Genomic DNA, 19,132 nt, shown 5'->3' with positions numbered 1-19,132 from the left:
TAGTTACTAATCATAAAAAAAAACTTGGGTGGCAATATCTGGTAGAGAAGCCATATCAGAGTAGGATAATAAGAACTTTCATTAATCTTAAATGTTTGAGTGTTTCATTCGGTCTCTAATTGGACCTAGGAAGCTTAATTGGACATTATACTGTTGGCAAGACTAGCAGTATAACTTTATGAGGAAAAATGTTCATAGAAAATGTATCACTGTTTACTTTCTAGCCAGTGATGAGGGAAGGTGGAAATAGTAATGCAACAGCAATGGGAGAATCAATTTCCTGACTCCTTCATTAGTCCATCATCTTATACCATCTCAGTCTCCAGTATGCTTCAAAACACAAATATATGAACTACTCGCTGTTAAGCCAATGAAGTGAAATGGCTTTTTATTTTCCAAGTATTTGTCCCAAGTCATACAACAGAAGGAAAGGCAGGAATTTACTCTAGATCCTTTTTATTTTCTTTCTGAGATCAGCACTTGGATTCATTCTTCATTCACAGATTATAAATTTTTATTGTGTTTCCCTTTCATTGTTTATGTTTTGGTTTTGATTTCTCCTAATATAGATCTATTGGTTCAAAGATGGTAAGCAAATCTCTAAAAGGAATGAACACTACAGGATGCAAAGAGAACTTGATGGGACTTGCTCTCTCCACACCACTGCCTCCACCCTGGATGATGATGGGAATTATACTATCATGGCTGCCAATCCACAGGTAAATCAAGCCTTAGCTGTAGAATCAGTATGCCCCTGGGCACAGATGTTTGTTTACATTCATAATCTGAGTTAAATATTTAATTGAGAAATGATGTCATTCTAGGGCAAGTAATACTTAAGCCTTTTCTACTCATCTCACACTCATGATGCCAAGGTGAGAACACAGAGCCGTTGGGGAATGACTCAAAACTGTTTCTTTGAGCAACTACCCTTATATAGATATAAACACTACATTGCATGCTTACGTGCCTTCCTGATTTGGCTGATCACTGATCGTTTAATATACTTTTATTTCTGATTAACTCTGAGTGGAACTGTATATTATGAGAAAAAACAGGATTCCTCCCCTCCTCCAATGGTGGCATTTTGCAGAGTTCATCAAGTCATTTATATTCTCCTATAATAAAACTTACCCCAGGTCCTTATGCCCTTGTGAATTGTTATTTGTTTGTTTGTTTGTTTGTTTACAGTATTTACATTTAAGTGCCACTTGACTCCAGTTTAGACCCTGGACTAAACTTGAATAAAAATACAATATAAACTAGAAAAGAAATAGAAAACAAGATGGCAAATCTGGTCAGCAACACTAGAACACATAGAAACATAACCAGCAAGGGGTTCCAACTCTAGCCCACGGCCTGGGAAAACAGCCATATCTAAGGCCTTGTGGGATGGGAGTCATCCGGATCTCAGGGAACCTCATTCCAGCGGGCAGGTACTGCCACAGAGAAGGCACAATATACTGATGTAGGCTTTCATAGTCAGTATCTGTTGGGCAGTGTTGGGCTTCAGGGTTTAGTGACTGTAGTCTAGACAACAGATTTCCTGATGTTTCACCAGCTACTGTGGCTGGCATCTTTAGAGGCAAGCAATTGAGCAGGGACTGACAGGGCTCTCTTTTTATAGCCAGGAGTCCAGTCTATAAAACTGCATGTTAGAATATTTTATTGTAAGAAATATACAATTTATGCAATTTACAGTGTCATTTGTGAGAGTGTAGTCTTCATAACAGCGATTATACGCCTGGGTATAAGTTGCAAAAGTTGTACCATTTTAGATACAGTTCTAATATGTTATAGCATTGTAGAACAAGTTTATGTATGTGTATATATCTTCAGATACTTCAAAATACCCATGCTGCATCCCCATTAGGCCACAAAGAGGAAATCAGATGTTTTTGCTTCCACTATTAAACAAATTAAAATAATTTATAATAATAACACTGCCCAGTGTTGTGAGGTGGAGGTGCTGTCTTGTTTAGCTAAACTGGGCCTAACTCAGATATGTTATTTTAAACTGGGTGGTTTTCCTTACAGTTAGTCCTTGCTTAAAAATCATTCGTTTAATGATGGTTCAAAGTTATGACGCCCTCGGAAAGGGTGCTTTATGGCCTGTACAGCACTTCCAGCCATCGTAAAACGTGCCCCCCCCCCACAGTCATGTGGCTGCTTTTCGGGCACCTGGTAACCGCTTCATATTTACATCCAGTTGTCAAGCGGCCCATGATCATGTGTTCGCCATTTGCAATCTTCTCTGCCGGCTTCCCCAGAAAGTCAGCGCAGGGAAGGTTGCAAGCAGAGGGGACGGAAGGAAACCTCTTGGTGGTGTGTAGGAACGGAAGTCAAATCCTGACGATTTGAGCTCCGTTCCTCCAGCCACATGAAGGATTTCCCCTCCCTCCGTGGAGGGGAGGGCAAACAGCTTGGCCGGCTTTAGGAATGTTTGAGAGTGAAAGGGCTACCTGCTGGGAGGATTTCAGCTCCACACAGAGCTGAAACGGTCTGGCAAGCAGCCCTTTTGCTCTCAAAGAACTGCCTGCAGGGAGGATTTCAGCTCCATGAAGAGCTGAAGTCCTTCAGCAGACAGCTCTTTCGCTCCATCCACTTAACGACCTGGGAGATTGCTTAACAACCACAACCAGGAGTGCCCAGATTGCAGTCATTGAGCGAAGCAGTCATGTGGGTGTCTCAATTAACAACCGCTTTGCTCAACAATCAAGATTCCAGTTGCAATTGTGGTTGTTTGGTGAGGACTACCTGTATTTATTCAGTATCTATAGTTTATAACTAGTCCAAGGTTTTGTTAAGTTAATTTTAAACTATATCCCACTAAATGCTTCACTAAAGTTAAGTTTTCCATTTCATCCTATACTCTTGCCAGAGAATAACGGGGCATGGGAATTTGTGAGCAGTTTATTCATGTAATAGAAAAAAACATTGTACGGCATGACCAAAAAGGTCATTTTGAAGTTATTTCCAAGTTGTTTTCCTATAAAACAGGGAGCAGGAGAATTAATTCAGGACTTGGTTATATGCCATGTTTGAGAGTGTATGCATTCATTTGGCTTGTCTGTGCTGGAATTCTTTATTATCCAGGAATAAACAGAATGTACCCATGGGCTCTTACCTCAGTTTGCACAGTGATCTTGTATAGATCTCTCTGACTTTATTTAACCTAACCATATTATCAGAGATACTGCCTACATTCCAGTTACCACTTTTTGTGCATGTATGCAAGACTGCTCCTTCCTCCAAATACTGACTATCCTTTCCAAGTATAGGTATTTTTTGAACATTGAGAAATGTGTAAATACATTATAATGAAACAAAAAGTAGTGTATATTGCTTTGAAATGATTCCCTTGGGATTCGTGTAAAGAATTGCTGTCTCATGGTCAGTGAGTCCATCAGCTGCACAAACTCTTCCATTGTCTGAGTATTCTGAAAAGTGTGCACTGTAGGCTATTTGGATATACAGCATATGGTAGTAGAATTATTCCTTTTCAGTCTTCTCACCAAGTGTCTTTTGATGATTAACAGTGCAATCCTACATATACGTAAACATACCTACTATAAGGTGTTCCATTTAAATTCAATGATAGATTAAGTTGATTTAGGATTGTATTCATTTTGTATAGTGATAAAAAGCAACGTTCTTTAAAATTAAAATGTTTTGCTCTTTGTCTAGAGTGCAAAAAAGTGCTTCATTTACGCATCTATGTGGGAAAATTACCAAGTAGCTCTCTGGATATGAGTTCTGGAAGGTCATTTTATATTTGTAACAAAGAGTGTTTGTTTGGTTCATCAAGTCATTTATATTCTCTTATCACAATTTCATTTTCTAAATAAACATACTTGCATCTCCTGGTATTAACATAGTGCCTCTGTGCTTTTAACAATATGTTTGAGACCAAGGACAGCAGTAGATTAATATGCAAGCTTTTCACATCAGAAGATGCAAATTCCAATCTGTTACATCATCATGTGGAAATAGGTTTGCCTTGCAATCCTAAACATTAATGGAAATATGACCGTAGGCCACAGAATTAGTACAGATGTCCACTAGTATAATACAGTAATAAAAACAAATGTTCGAAGGTTGCTAACAGCATACTTGAGATACTGATTGAGAGGTGCGTACAGGAGAGAGTGGGATTATGGCACTGAGATGGATGTATGGCCATGTCACGGAAAGAGAAAGTATTTGTGCCTTGTAGGAAGTTATCCAGACGTGCTTTTTCCATGTGATTGCAGACTTTGCCTATTCAAGGGTCTGATACTTCACTGGTGCATTTATGACTAAAAGCAGAGCCTCCCTCAGTACATGCATTCAAGTGAATTTAAATGTTATATTTATGATATTTATTTGCAATTATTTTTATTTGCTTGAAAACCACTTTGGGAAAATGGCTGTTCTCAAAATTGGGATATGCAGTCATGTGAAAAAGTAAGTACACCCCATATAAGTTTTTTTTCTTCTTTTTTTTAACACATGTGGACCTATCAGTATTTTATCTATATTCAAACAGTATATAAAAATAAAGGTGATGTAATTGAACAAAAAAGAAACTATGAAAAATTGACTTTGCATCATTCATTCAGCCCAAAATTAACAGATATGCCATTTCCTTTTTTGGAAAAAGTAAATACACAAATGGAGCATGATATCTGTTATATCCCCTTTATCTATCAGTACTGCTGAAATGAAGATCAAATGTTTCTATGTTGAAATATGTTGAAAAAGTTTTAAAAAATCAATGGGGTGTCCTTTTTCACATGACTGTAAGTAACTACTTCCTGCCCCCACCCACCTCCCACACTTTTCTAGTTTCTCTGCAGTGGCCCTCACAATTGAAAGGTTAAGCTGCAGTTCAGTAAATGGGTGTGTCAGATTCTTAGGATCATAGCGGTTGTCCACACTTTATTTAGGATTGTCTAGTTGCCGTTGTTGGGCAATCTACAAATATAACCATCTTAACTGTGAAACTCATCCTGTTAAGAAATACTGTCAGGACCTATGGCTGACAACAGCTAAGAAACTGAGTTATAAATCAGGAAACGTCTGCCCTGACTGCCGTGGGTGGCCTGCCACTTTGACCTGGTCTTAGTTTCCCCAGCCCAGCCCATCTTAGGGATAAGAGCATTTATTTTCCAAGGCTTTGCAAGCACTGGGAAATATTTTAAATTCTTGAAAGATCTAAACAAATCTAAATGTAATAATACTACTGCTGTAATAATTATAGTTTTCCTTTCTCTTTGCATAAAAACAAGGTATTTGCTTCCTGTGTTTGTGATTATACTTTGCAATTTACATTCAGCTTTTATATTTCATATGTTTTGTGGATAATTTTTTAAATACGTATGCGAAATCACAGATGTGAGAGATTGTAATTTTTGGGGGGGTTCATAAAGGATTTTTTAATGCTTCAGGCCCAGTTCTTATATCCCAGGCATGTGTGAGTTAATGGTTCTTTTGATAACAGATACATAACTTTTCCTCATCTAGTTCTCAGATTAACGGTAAATCCTGTATTTGAGTATGCAGAAATAAATCCCATTATAGGCAGTGGAATTTATTCTCAAGTAAATATATATGATTTCCTGAAATAAATAGATAAAATTGTCTGAAAGCAACTGCTTTTTTAATCTGACCCAGCAGTGTTTAATGTACACAGTTGGCTGTCTGTTTATGAAGATTCTCAGTCATTCAGGTGGAATTGTCTGGAGGTTGAGTCATGGCAACTGGACTTCTTTTCTTTTTGGTTAGAGACGTTTTGCTAGTTGTCCAAGTGCTTCTCCAGTCTAAAAAGGTTGGTTAGGGGGACCCCATAAAAATCTTCCAGGGTGGCTGTGTTTCTTGCAGTAACTACTTCTGATCATGTAACCAAGTTCAGCTGAATGCAGTTACAGTGATCCATGTGATTAGGAACTCTGTGTTCCTCATCCCATATAGTATTGTGCTGTTACCAGGTTCAGCTGAATGTAGTGAATTTTGCTGTAGAATTTCCATAGAGTGAATCTGGAGCATATATCTATAAATACATATTTTAAATATCTGAAAGGGGGTGGGATGTGTAAATATAAACAAATTAAATGTGGTGCTACTAGATCTGAGCTGCGATAATTCCAACCAAGTGGCAGCAAGTTAGAGTTTCCTGTATGCTGCCATCTAGTGGCCATCTGTTTTTTTTTTTTTTTAAACCAAGATTTGGTAACTCTGAAAGAAAACCTAATGGTGAGAAAAGGAGCAATAGTTGCTATTCACTTTTATCCTACTCAGTAAATTTGCTCTCTGGGCCGAAAATGAGGGGGGCAGATTAATTAGGTAGCAGCTATGATAGGGAAGAAAAAGAATTTCATTGAGACTGTCATACTCAAGGGTCAGCCAAACCTGGGAGTTGTCGTAGGTCATTGCTGCATGTTTTGTGGTTAAACAGCTGCTTGTATTTCTAGTAAGCTTCTGGGTGTTCACTGACCACCTCCTTTCTTGTTGGGCTTGCAACAGTTCTTGGGAAGGATGTGATTACATTTACTATGGAAAAACTGCAAACTCTCCCCCAAAACAACATTTAGTCTCCAAAAACAAACATTTTGTAAAAGTATGTAAGTAGCAACCTAAAGAACCGTTAGAAGACCTAATTGTTAAAAAAAAGCTATTCTGCAAAACTGTTTTTCATGTATATAATTTCTCTTTCCTTTTTTTCCTTTTCTTCAAATGGTAGGGCAGAATAAGTTGTACAGGACGGTTGATGGTCCAAGCGGTCAATCAGAGGGGGCGCAGTCCCCGGACACCTCCTAGCCAGCCTCATGTCAGAAGGTATTATAGTTAATTATGAACTTAAGAGAACTTTGTGGCTCTAGTACTAATATATTTTCTTTGTTCTTTTCATCATTTTTACTTTATTTGCTGGCATTACTGACTGAGGAAGTTATATGATTAGCTGGATCTCTCCTCTGTATTTAATGCTTTAAAAGTCAACTTTTCAAACTGAACCTCTTTTCAGAGATGAAAAAGTATATGAATTTTAGATTACAAGAGAAATTCAGTGACAAACTAATGTTGCATTACATAACTGAAAACTCTTGTTGAAACTGAACTGAGCTATATAATGTTTTAGCTCTTAAAATATTTACTCTTAAAATATTTTGGCATAATAATTTTAAAGTAGCTTTTAATGGCAACTTTAAATAAAAATAATAAGCAAAACAACTATTTAGTTCTTTAAAGATAGCAATTTCTTTTCTCAGACTGTTGGATTCATTTCATGGTCTACTGTAATGCATTTTGTTATTCTGTTACTGATGTGACAGATGTTCACAGTTACAGACACAGAAAAGATGGGGTTATTTATTTTATATATTGTCTACAGACCTCGGTCTCGATCAAGGGATAGTGGAGATGAAAATGAACCAATCCAGGAACGCTTCTTCCGACCACATTTCCTACAGGCTCCAGGAGATCTGATGGTTCAAGAAGGAAAACTTTGTAGAATGGATTGCAAGGTACATTTTTAATTTGATTTTTAATCTTGAAAGTATAGGTTATATTGACTGGATTTTCCAAGTGTGTTACATTTACATTTTTACAAATACATGAGAATGATTTTGGATAGAGATGGAATTGAGCTACATTCAATAAATGTTATTGTATTTACATTAACTCTATCCTAAGAGTTATTGTTGGAGTGACATCATGTTATGTTGTCATCCCACTTGAGGACTGTGTGAAATAAGTTCTAAGACAGGGCTGAGGAAGTTATCTGATAGGAAACCAATAGAGGAACCAGTTCAATAATGGAGTGTATCTATACACAAAGGAGACAAAGAAGAAAATGCATTTTGTAAATGTTTAACAAAATTCATTCTTCCTCTATGTCCCTTTTAACTTTTTAAATCTTTTTTAAATCTTCCAAAGTAAAAACTATTGAATTTCAAGTGTATTTAGGTAACTCAGGATTTTATTGGAGTGCTTTTAAAACCTTTCTCATAACATGGCTGTAAAGCAGCTTTGCCAAGCAGTAATGGTTATTAGTGATATATGTCATTCAACAAGCTGAGATTGACTCATAAGATTCTGAATATGGAGTTTAATTTTCTTGAATAGTATATAGTTGAAAAGGAGTTTTAAGTTCAGTGAAACCTTTTTAACACATTCCTCCTTTGAAAATAAGATTTTACAGTGCTGTGATGGAGGGAAAAAAATGAAAGGTAGTAATCAAGATATTATTAAATATAAAGAGATAACAGGACATAAAATCTTTTCATTCTGTGTATTGTGGTACTTAATGCTGTTATGGAACGTCAGTTCAAATAGAACTGCATCCCTCTACTAAGAAGTTTGCTCGTGCATGCAGAAAGGGTTGATGAAGTTTTACCTGTTTCTGGTCTTCTGGGATAACAGAACACAATGCACTGAAACAAATTAATACAGCTTTTCTACAGTCTTTATATGCTTTTGCCTTACTGAGGTCTGTGGTGTATTCTGTTTAAGGTCAGTGGCTTGCCAACTCCCGACATCAGCTGGCAACTTAATGGAAGAGTAATACGTTCTGATAGTTCCCACAAAATGCTTGTACGGGAAAATGGCATACACTCTTTAATCATAGAGCCAGTCACAGCAAGGGATGCTGGCATCTATACATGTGTTGCCACTAATCGAGCTGGTCAGAACACCTTCAGCTTGGATCTGATTGTGACAGGTAGGACTCTTACATAATTTGAGAAAACGTATTTGAGCGCCTGAACTTAACCGTCAATTGTAGTTCCTTTCTCTATAATTCTATAATTCTTTTTAACATACATTTTGGCATTTGACAAATGTTTCCTGGTTTTTTAGGCCTGATGAGCAATATTATGCCACCCATTCTCTTCTTACTTTATAACAATCCTATAACAGGCTAATATTAAAAGCCCGTATTACAGGAGATGGTAGATGACTATCTTGAAGGTGCCTAAGGTGGTCGTACTGAGATGTGGTGACAGTTCATGAATGAGTTACAGTCTAGCACATTGGGGCTGCCAGTTGGGTCCTCCTTTTTAAAGCAGTGTGCTACAGTAGCAATCACGTAAGCAGGAAAATTAGCCACACATTTATAACTGAATGAACGCAGATCACCAGGAGGGGTAAATATAATCCATTCTGCCATCACTATTTTGGAACTGCATAGCAGATGTTTAGGAGATCTGGATGGATTATGTTCCAGCTGATGGTCTGAATTCATCACTGTATACAGTTATTCCAGTTTTAGAAGCGAAAGTATCTACACAGTGTGACTTGTTTGAAACACAAACAACTTTTGTTTATGGGGATCTTTATAACTAGCTTAGCTTTTATGTGAGTGGCTTCCATACTGCTGTGTGATTATGTAAATGATCCAACTATAGACAGGAAGCATGTGAATCATGCCCATCAAGTTGGCAGTTGGAGATGGCTGATCTCACTTTTATAGGAGAAAGAGCCTTGAAAACAGCCATTGACTGGAGTGGTTGGGATATCTGCTATGTTGCAGCCATTCATGTAAAACTGACTCCAAAGTTAGAATGTTTTGAAAGGCCTTATGTGAAATGAGTAAATCAGTGGCTTTATATCCTGCAGCGGGTATGAAAAACATTTATTGACCCGTGTGCTTGTCTGTAGGTTTCTATTAGAAAGCATTTATAAACAGATTTTGATAAGAGAGAAAAAAAATCTGCACATTTTTTCTGATGAAATCAGTGGCTGTGTCCACACATAACAGTAAGCTCAAATTGCTAAGAATTCTAGCTCCTTGTTCTGTGAGCAATGTGAACTGAATGAGCCACTGCTTGCTTTCCTTGTTAGTTAGGGGTGCCACAATTCTTCAGAAATTAACAAGGAAACTATAGCAGTCTGTTATATCCCTACTGAGACATCTTCTTTATTGCCTCCCTAAAAGAATCAGAAAGCAAGGTTTGAAGTTGATGGGGGAGTGAGAAGCTGGGGTCTGTCTGGGGACTTATTGAAAGTTTTGACTTCCTCATCAGCTTCTTGTTACTCACTCCCAGTGGGAGAACAGAGCCAAGCTTAAATAATTGGGCAGTGTGCTTCATTATAAGACAATTATCAGCAATTCTGGCAATGGTTACATTCCATCATAGTCATTTGACTAGACTGTGGCTTTCATTTTCTTCTAATGCAAGTGGGAACATTAAGTTGCATCTTCCTCAGCCCATTGGGCAGCAGCAAATGAAGAGAAGTTTTCCAAGTACATCTATGTGTCAGGTACCCCTAATCCTAAGAAATGTTGAGAGAAAATACTACAAAATGTATGTGTAATGTCTTACTGATGCAAGAGGTGGGGGAATCTCTCTCTTTTTCAGCTAAGGAAGCACACAAGCCACCTGTATTTGTAGAAAAACTGCAGAATACAGGAGTGGCTGAGCGGTATCCCGTGCGACTGGAATGCCGGGTTTCAGCTGTGCCTCCACCTCAGATTTTCTGGAAGAAAGAAAATGAGTCACTTACATATAACACTGACAGAGTGAGGTTAGTGTCATTTACTGTTCATTAACTATGTCAGTTGTCTATGCCGAACATTTATCTAAAGGCTTGAGCAACAGTATACATAACTAATACATGAACAGTTTGAGCCGGGGATGCATCTTCTGGCCATTGCCTGATAGTAAGTCATCTTATAGAGAAATACAAGTCAGATCTAAGGGAATTATACATGGCTGTTAATTTTAAAGCAATCTTCAATGTTTATACCCTGAGAAAGGCTTTGTAGAAAGAAATCCTTGGAAGATAGGGACTGTATGAAAATACCCCATAGGTTACATTTCCAGAGGGATCCCAACTCTGAATTGTGTGACGCAGGAATGTGTATTGTCTCTACTGTAGTTGAACTTTTATTTTAGTTCTGTAGTTGAAACGTTCCGCTGATCCACTTTTCTATCCTCCGAACATAGCCAAAAGATCTCTTATTTACTCCTAAATACAAATGATCTCCCAGAACTTTCAATTGCCATAATTGGTTTGAGAAGATTTTACATGTGCTTTAATATTTACTGCAAAATGAAGCTTCTTATTATCAGAAATTGAAAGTTGTAGTCTTTGTAAACAGATAAAATTCAAATTGACCTGGTGAGAGTCAGTGTGGTGTAGTAATGAGATGCTGGACTAGACCCTTGGAGTTACTGTAAATCCAGTTCCACCCTCAGTCGCAGGAGCTCACTGATGATTTTGGACTAGTCACACTCCCTCAGCTCAATCTGTGTTACAGGATTGTTGTGGTAAAACAAGAAATTGGAGGAAGGAGTACTGTGTATACCACCAACTAGACCTTCTGAAGGAAAAGTGGAATATAATTCAAATAAATGAATTGTACAAGTATCCCCAAAAAGCTTATGAACACATGGAAAGTATGTGTTGAAATGCATGGAGCTGAAATGTATTGAGGACTGCCACTTCTGTTCAAACATTTGTGTGGGCAATTACCTTTTTGAAGCCATGGTAGCAGCAGAACTGCAATATGCTGCTTCACGTTACACCCTTGATGATTACGTTGCATTAGACATAATTCAATCTAATTTTTTGTGATTCCTTTAATGCTAGCTATGTGCCTAATGTCACTTTCCATTTAAGAACTTGAGTTTTAAAATACTTCACCTGACTGGGTGTTAAAAGAAGCTGCTTATTTGTCATATACCATCATACCAAATAGCTATGAGCTTTTCCTGTGATCACCCTTAAAATGCTATTACTGTTGGCAATTTTAGCAGGTAGATTAAAAAATCCCATAAGCACCTTTGCCCTGTGGCAGGAAAAAGACTGATAGTCTATATAGTCTATGCTGCATTGCTCATTTTACAGAGAAATTGTCATGTCTATTACTAGAAATATGGTAAACTGAGATGGGGAATTCATTATTTTATCCTTTCTGTGTGAACATTCTTATAGAGTAGCCCAATATTATACAACATTCAGCCAAATTCTTAAGAGATCTATATAAGTCCACTGTAGCTGGTAGGAACTGAACTGGGATAACTTTAGTAGGGCAGATTTTAAATTATGAATTATTTTATGTTTTATTGTTGGCTAATAACAGGCCGGAAGACATACATGCATCTGAAATGCATTATATCTGTGCTTCTGTGGTGAAAAGACAACTAAAACCGATTTTATGTGTGTTTTTTTCTGATGGTGATCTATTTTAAAATATATAATATAAAAAACATGAAACCAGTCATAATTTAGTTAATGTTTATTAACTTCACTGGAAACTGCTAGAGAAACATCAGTTGAGAGACAGGTTGTTTCTTCATACATTGTATTCACTTGATCTAGGAGCTGAAACATTATCCTTGTTTTCTCATTCAGTTATTTAAAATGATTTATACATTTATACAAGTCATTTAGTTATACATTTTCATCTGTCTCGTTATCCTTTTCAGCATGCACCAAGATAATCATGGATATGTCTGCCTGCTTATTCAGGGAGCTACAAAAGAAGATGCTGGTTGGTACACTGTATCAGCAAAGAATGAAGCTGGGATTGTTTCCTGCACAGCAAGGCTGGATGTCTATAGTAAGATATTATATGGGTGCTGTCAGTATTTGGGAGAATTGTCCCAAGCCTATAGCTATTCCTTATATAATAGCAATATTTGATTCAGGTTTGTTGACCCTTAGATCAAGCCAACCTGTAAAGCATAACTGTTCTTTTTTAATATCTATGGTTCACAATACGTACTGCTCCTTTTGCCACAGTCTTGTAATACATTCCAATCCATAGGGAACTAGAATTAGAATATGTCTGGTTCATAATCAATGCTGTTTGTTTTCCCTACATTCAGGGATGAACAGTAGAATTGATACAATTTTTCTGTAATAACCAGCCATATATGATTCAAGCCTCCTGAAAATTGAAAATGAAAAGTTCAGGTGCATATTGCATTTATTGATGTACAGGCAGGATATTTTAAATGTAGACAAACAATTCTTAACATGTCAGTGGAGAAATACATTATCATCCCCATCACAATTGTATACTTCCCAGGGATTTGCAATCCATCAACTTTAAGTTCAACATTGCTGTTGTGTGTGAAAAAGCCTTTGGGGTCTAAACTGCTGGAGAAAAAAATGTCATTTATACTATTACTAAGCACACCAAGGACAAAAAAGGGCAAGAAAGTGGGACAGAAAGAAGGGGGGAAAGTTAAGAATTACAGGTTTAGATGAAAATAGAGAAGGGTAGTTAAGAGTGGTACAGAGGGGAGAAAAGGATGGGAATATAGTGTACCCTGCTGCTGCTGCAGATATGAAAGAGTAGCCTGTGTGATTATCAGAGAACAAAGCCACCTTCGTTTGTGTTTTTTCTGTTTATAAAAATGTTTTAGAAAAGGCTGGTATAGAATAAGTTATGTTTTAGGTGAAATAATCCTTGTGTCATTATTGTAACCTTAAAAGTTGTATGTTCCCATTCTTACCTGAATTTGTTACGATCACCTTCCCCTTCTCAAGTTATTTAGAACAGGGTTCCTCAGCTTTGGCAACTTGAAGATGTGTGGACTTCAACTCCCAGAATTCCCCAGCCAGCATGGTTGTAGTCCACACATCTTCAAGTTGCCAAGGTTGAGGAACCCTGATTTAGAAGATTAAGAGATCCACTTGAAACATTGATAGTCCCCTAGCATTTGTATAGTCAGTGGCACAGGAGAAGTGCTGGGTCAAAGGAATATCTTTTCTCGTCTTAACTTTTCAGTTTTAAAAAAAAAAAGCCTTGTGATACTTTATTCTAAATACTTTGCCACTAAGGATGAATTTGGATAAAGCTACTATGCTAAGAAGTCAGTTTCCGTATAGCTTCAGGAGTGTATATTATTTCTCACTTCCATTATCTTTAGAAATTGGCAGCAGCAAGTGAATATGGGGCGAAGAAGGGGAACACATCTCATTGTGAAAGAGGACCAAAGAACAAATCATGACAGTGACTGTATGTAGGGCAGCACATCTACCTCTGTAGTTGCATTTCTTGTATCAACACACATCTCCAGCAGATTCAACAAACTGACTTCCTGGTTGGTAATTGCAGTGGGGATACATCTCCAGCAGTTTGATTCCTAGATGGTTTTGTGATGATTCTTTAATTGGATGATTGGGTCCTTTTCCCCTCAAAGGAGATAAAATGGCTCGGCAACTTCGCATATTTGTGTTTCGATGCATTAGCAAACTGTTTTTCTTTTTCTCTTTCTCCAGCTCAGTGGCAACAACAGTCCCAAACCACTAAGCCCAAGAAAGTGCGTCCCTCGGCCAGTCGGTATGCAGCACTTTCTGACCAAGGACTAGACATCAAAGCTGCATTTCAGCCAGAAGCAAACCCTGGACATCTGGCATTGCAATCTGGATTGGTAGAAAGTGAGGATCTTTAAGTATTAGCTACCAGATACACCATTTCCTTTCAAATTGAAAACACTGAAAGCCATTGTATCGACCAGGGATAATCTATGCCACTGTACGCAGGAGAGACACCTGTGTGTGCAAAAGATAACACAGCCACATCTTTCTTGTTCAGTATAACAAATTAGAGTTTGTAGAGAGAAATGCAGTCTGCATATACAAATCACCTTCACTATAACCATTTCTTATTACAAAGTGGATAGTACTGTTTTGAATAATCCTATTCACAAGTGCTAAATTGAGTGAAATTTTGCAAAAGCAAATATGCTGCACACTTACCACTAAGTGCCTTTGCAGTTTGTAGGTGCTATTAAAGTGTAATGGATAGAAATGCACTGCAAAATGTATTGGGAGTGCATTACGATAATGATAGTTCAGATGTGCAATACTGAAGGGATAAAGCAAGATGGAAAAAGGAAGAGAAATCAGTGATATTTTTGTGTCTATAATTGACTATCTATTCTCAAAGGAAATAGGATATGTTAGTTTTGCCTTAATTGTACTTAGTGTAGGTCAGGTAACCTTGTATCGGAAGGCTTTTGACTTTTGCCAGCGGATGTGATGCTTAGATTCATCTTACTTTTATAACAGTGAGGTAAGATAACGCAAAAGCCAGGCCTTCCTCAACAGATGAAATATATATGAGCAAAACGTCAATGCTTTTTAAAACAATATTGGAGATCTGATTGAGCAGAATCTATGTGATACAAAGGAAGATAATTAGGAATGTAGAGTAAGTGGAAAATGGAGTGAGTCTGCAATAAGGGTTTAAATAATTTGCATACCATAGAGAATAGATGAGTAGATGTTGGAGGATACAAGGAAATGTTGTTACATTTTAAACACTGCATGCATGTATACTAGAGGTTACATTTTTGTGTTCTTGCTTACTGCAGCATGAACAAGAACCCTGCCTAAGGCTGGGAGCTTGTGAAGAACTTAAAAATAGTTAACTGGCCAGAAAGTTAGCTATTTTTTTCCATCTAATTAGACTTCATTTGAATTATATTAAGCAATTTGGATTCAAAATGAACTCAACTGAGAGGGAGTAGAAGGCTATTTCAGTTAGATCTGCCTAAAAAAAATGTGGTCTGATGGTACAATAGTACTTTGCTACAAAAGGAAAACACTGTATTCCTTATATGAAGCACATTTATAGTACTTTATTTATAATTAAAAACCTGAATATTTTTCTCAAATCAGTTATTCAAATACCGTACTTTTTTTTGTAAAAAAAAAAAAAAGTTTTGTAATATGTATCATGCCATATATTTTGCATTAACTGCTATTCCTGTATTGCTTTGCCCTTCATTATTAAGTACACCATTCAGATTTTTAGTGGCTAATAAAAACTTCTACCACAAAAGATAGTTACTTTTCTATGCAAGCTGTGCAGATGATAACAATTCAGTAATAGGAATTTGACTTATTTGTGCTGTCATATATAACTGTCCTAATTGTCTAGTTCTAGGAACTGAATCCTATCATTCACTTGCCCGGTTGTCAATGTGACTTGTTTAGCTTAATTACTATTTGTTTAGCTTAACTAGTAGCAATTTGCTTCTTTTTATTTGTATTTATAAAACTGTACAAGCATATTATTTTGGATTGTTGAGCTAGTATCATAAGGGTTTGACATCAATAAATATTACACAAATTTGAGAAAAATGTATTTTTCTTGGTTAAAAGACCAATACATTCTTAATGAGGCCTCAAAATAAAACAGGCCTGTACTTCTAGGGAGTTTGTTCCATGGAACTTGGTGAGATTTACTTCTAAGTTGCACTTTAGGATCCTACTGCAGGTAGTCCTCATTTAGCAACCACAATTGGGCCTGGAACTTGGTTGTTAAGCAAAACGCTCACTAAATGAAACATGATTTTACAATTTTACTTCAGCTTTCCTTTGGTTTACAGATCTGCAAAGATCATAAATGTGAGGACAGGTCACAAAGTTACTTTTTAATCACCACTGTAACTCTGAACGGTCACTAGAGTCAGTCGCTAAACGAGGACTACTTGTATATACTTCTCAACCAATCCTGTTGATGTTTCCTATTAACAAGTTATAAGAACAAGTGAGAGTTCCAATTTAAAAATTCATTTGCAATTACAAGACTTTAATATCACATCTTATGTTTGTACATGTTGGAAAAGGGGGGGCTGTTTCTATTCTAGGCAAAGATAAAACAAATAACTAATAGAGAAGATCTAACACAGCAATCACTCTGTAAATACTGGGGAAAAAATTACACAAGACATTTTTCATATAAGAATGCCATTTTCTACTTCAGATAATCTTGAAGATAACACTTGAAGCAGTTTTACACTAATTCAGAGCCTTGGCCTAATTAGCTGATGAAGGCTACTGTGACTTGCAGCAGCCTTAGAGTCCCAGATGAAGAAGCATTTTCCAATACTTAATGGTTGAACCCATTACTGGTAAACAGAATGTGTTGTACCACTGACCTGATGTTTGTGATGTATAACATTAACTTAAGACAACTATGCCTTCAATGAACATTCTACATAACAATTATCAGCTAATTAGCAGAATGTATGTTTGACATGCACACCATATCGCCAGCCAAACCTAATATAGTGGGAAAATACATTTATGAAAGATCATGCAACAAAGAAAAAGCATCCTGGAGAATAAAATGGCTTATATGAATTGACTGAATAATGTCCAACAAGGTTTTTGTGTTGCCTGTATGAAAACTGTAAGAGCAGAACCAGTTCCTGTATTTTAAATCACTTTCATATCTAAAAGGTTTCAATATGATATTCAAGCTTCTTAATGCTGTTCCTATGATGTGACTAGAATACAGTATATCTTGAACTGATTCAGAGTTGTAGCAATTTATGTAAACCATAATTAGACTTTTTACATTTTTAGATTTTAAAACACCCTCAAACATTCCAAACACTTTCAACCTGAACATTATCATCTCTTTAGACAGCTGGGAAAACAATTTAAACAGCTAAACCATGGGACCACAGCTGGACATTTCATAGATTCTCCACTGCCCATTTTATCTTTTCATTTTATCCAACTCTACCTAGAGGGCTCTCTATATATGTGACAGAAACCCTGCCAAAAGAAACAGCTGAGGTGTGCTTCAAAACGAATACTGTAGACAAAACTTACCTAGCAGAGAGACTTAAAAACTCTATTTAAATTCTATTTAAGTTATACACAACAATACCACTTAACTGCTAATACAAGAAAGGAGTAAGAAACTGCAATCGATGGCCATTGGTCTCCCCAGATATTTTCAGAGCTATTGCCCATAATAAAAAATAAACTCTTGTTAATTAAGCCCTAAAACAGAAAGAACCTCTCTGGGGGCTGATGGGAACTTTTGCAGTTCTGAGAAGCACTTTGTAGGCAATCTTAAAAAGAAGCTATCTTGGAGATATTTAACTAGTTACAAAGGAAATTCACAATAGATGTACCTAGTCAGAAATTATTGGTTTACCAGAAACCAAGCAGGTAAGGTTATTTCTTCCTACATCACCCAGTTTCTAGGAATATCTATGTAGGGCGCAAATGTATTCATAACATATATGATGCTAAATGCTGATGATCTGGAGCATGCCAGTGTACCATTTAATTTGTTATTTTTTTCAGTTTGATGAGGGAGTCTAGTTGCTACAAAGAAACATGGCAATGGGCACAAGACTGCCTATCTCTGGCCTAGATCATCCACTGCTGTGTACAGAGATGGTTGGACTATCTCTGTACACAGAGATCTGTGGCCATCTGGACCACTGATTTCTTTTCCTAAGGAACTAGAGTTGGGCTAGAGTCTGGGTTTGTTTATTTGATTTTTTTTTATCCTGCCTTTATTTTTGGTAACTTCAAGGTGGCATACATAACTAATGCTCCCGCTCTTATTTTCTGCGCAACGACCCTTAAATGTGGGTTGGATTGAGAGAAAGTGACTAGCTCAAAGTCACCCAGCTGGTTCAGTTGCCTGTGGTCTGCATAGCCTGAAGCCCAACAATGAATTTTGTTATTTCAGAATGACTAAACCTTTCTTAGTTTGCCACTCTTAGTTTACCTATAAGAAAAAAAAAATTGGAGAATTAGAGCTTTCAAGTTAAAATTCAAAGTTTTTAAAAACTTAATATATACCAGAATTACACAAATCCCAGATATATACTTTGCATCCTACCTGGTCCATTTAAGCAACATGGAATAAAAATCAACTGTTAGAAATCTGCTTCCTTTAAGCTTGCATATAATAAGTAAACTTGAGTAAATTAATTTTAGATATGTAGTGTTTTCATTTTATGCTTACTGGTTTTTACTCTTATGTTTAATGCTATTGTATCATAAGATTCAGCCGATTTACAGAAGTAATTATCAAATGGGAAAAACATTTTAGTGCATTCACAGTCACAGCAGAAGTTATTCAGTCTTGTGTACTTCATTAAAGAGCTATTGCTATAAAAAAAATATTTGAGCACACTACTAGGAGCAGAGCATTACGGTTGAAAAAAACCCAGAAAAGTCAGTGTGGGACAAGTAGATTAAAATACATAAAGCTGTGAAAAACTGGAAAAAAATGAAAAGCAGTTACATTGCTTATTAATCTCTGTTTTGCTAAATAACCGAATGAATTCCATAAATATATATCACTCAGCCTATTCATAGAGGCCTATCAATATTTACAATGTTTGGCAAAGTCAATCGCTTCAGCTGAAACTGC

The 19,132-nt window shown here is 36.7% G+C and overlaps 1 protein-coding gene across 3 annotated transcripts in view; it reads left to right on the top strand.

Annotated features, from left to right (window-relative positions):
* PALLD (palladin, cytoskeletal associated protein) overlaps nucleotides 1-16,083 on the top strand; it is a 238,671-nt gene extending 222,588 nt beyond the window's left edge. For all 3 annotated transcript variants that reach the window (XM_088132480.1, XM_088132473.1, XM_007429815.4), the window contains 7 exons: nucleotides 570-719; nucleotides 6,722-6,816; nucleotides 7,370-7,502; nucleotides 8,491-8,698; nucleotides 10,338-10,503; nucleotides 12,411-12,544; nucleotides 14,215-16,083. In XM_088132480.1, the coding sequence (XP_087988606.1) occupies nucleotides 570-719; nucleotides 6,722-6,816; nucleotides 7,370-7,502; nucleotides 8,491-8,698; nucleotides 10,338-10,503; nucleotides 12,411-12,544; nucleotides 14,215-14,387 (1,059 nt within the window). In that variant the 3' untranslated portion in view covers nucleotides 14,388-16,083. The remainder of the gene's footprint in view (nucleotides 1-569; nucleotides 720-6,721; nucleotides 6,817-7,369; nucleotides 7,503-8,490; nucleotides 8,699-10,337; nucleotides 10,504-12,410; nucleotides 12,545-14,214) is intronic.
* The last annotated feature ends 3,049 nt before the right edge of the window (nucleotides 16,084-19,132 follow it).

This window comes from Python bivittatus, unplaced genomic scaffold (genome assembly GCF_059951505.1).
Source record: "Python bivittatus isolate LINGU-HERP-01145 unplaced genomic scaffold, Pbiv_v1 ctg000070_np1212, whole genome shotgun sequence".
Classification (NCBI taxonomy): Eukaryota; Metazoa; Chordata; class Lepidosauria; order Squamata; family Pythonidae; genus Python; species Python bivittatus.
This window is presented reverse-complemented; position numbering and strand designations above follow the sequence as displayed.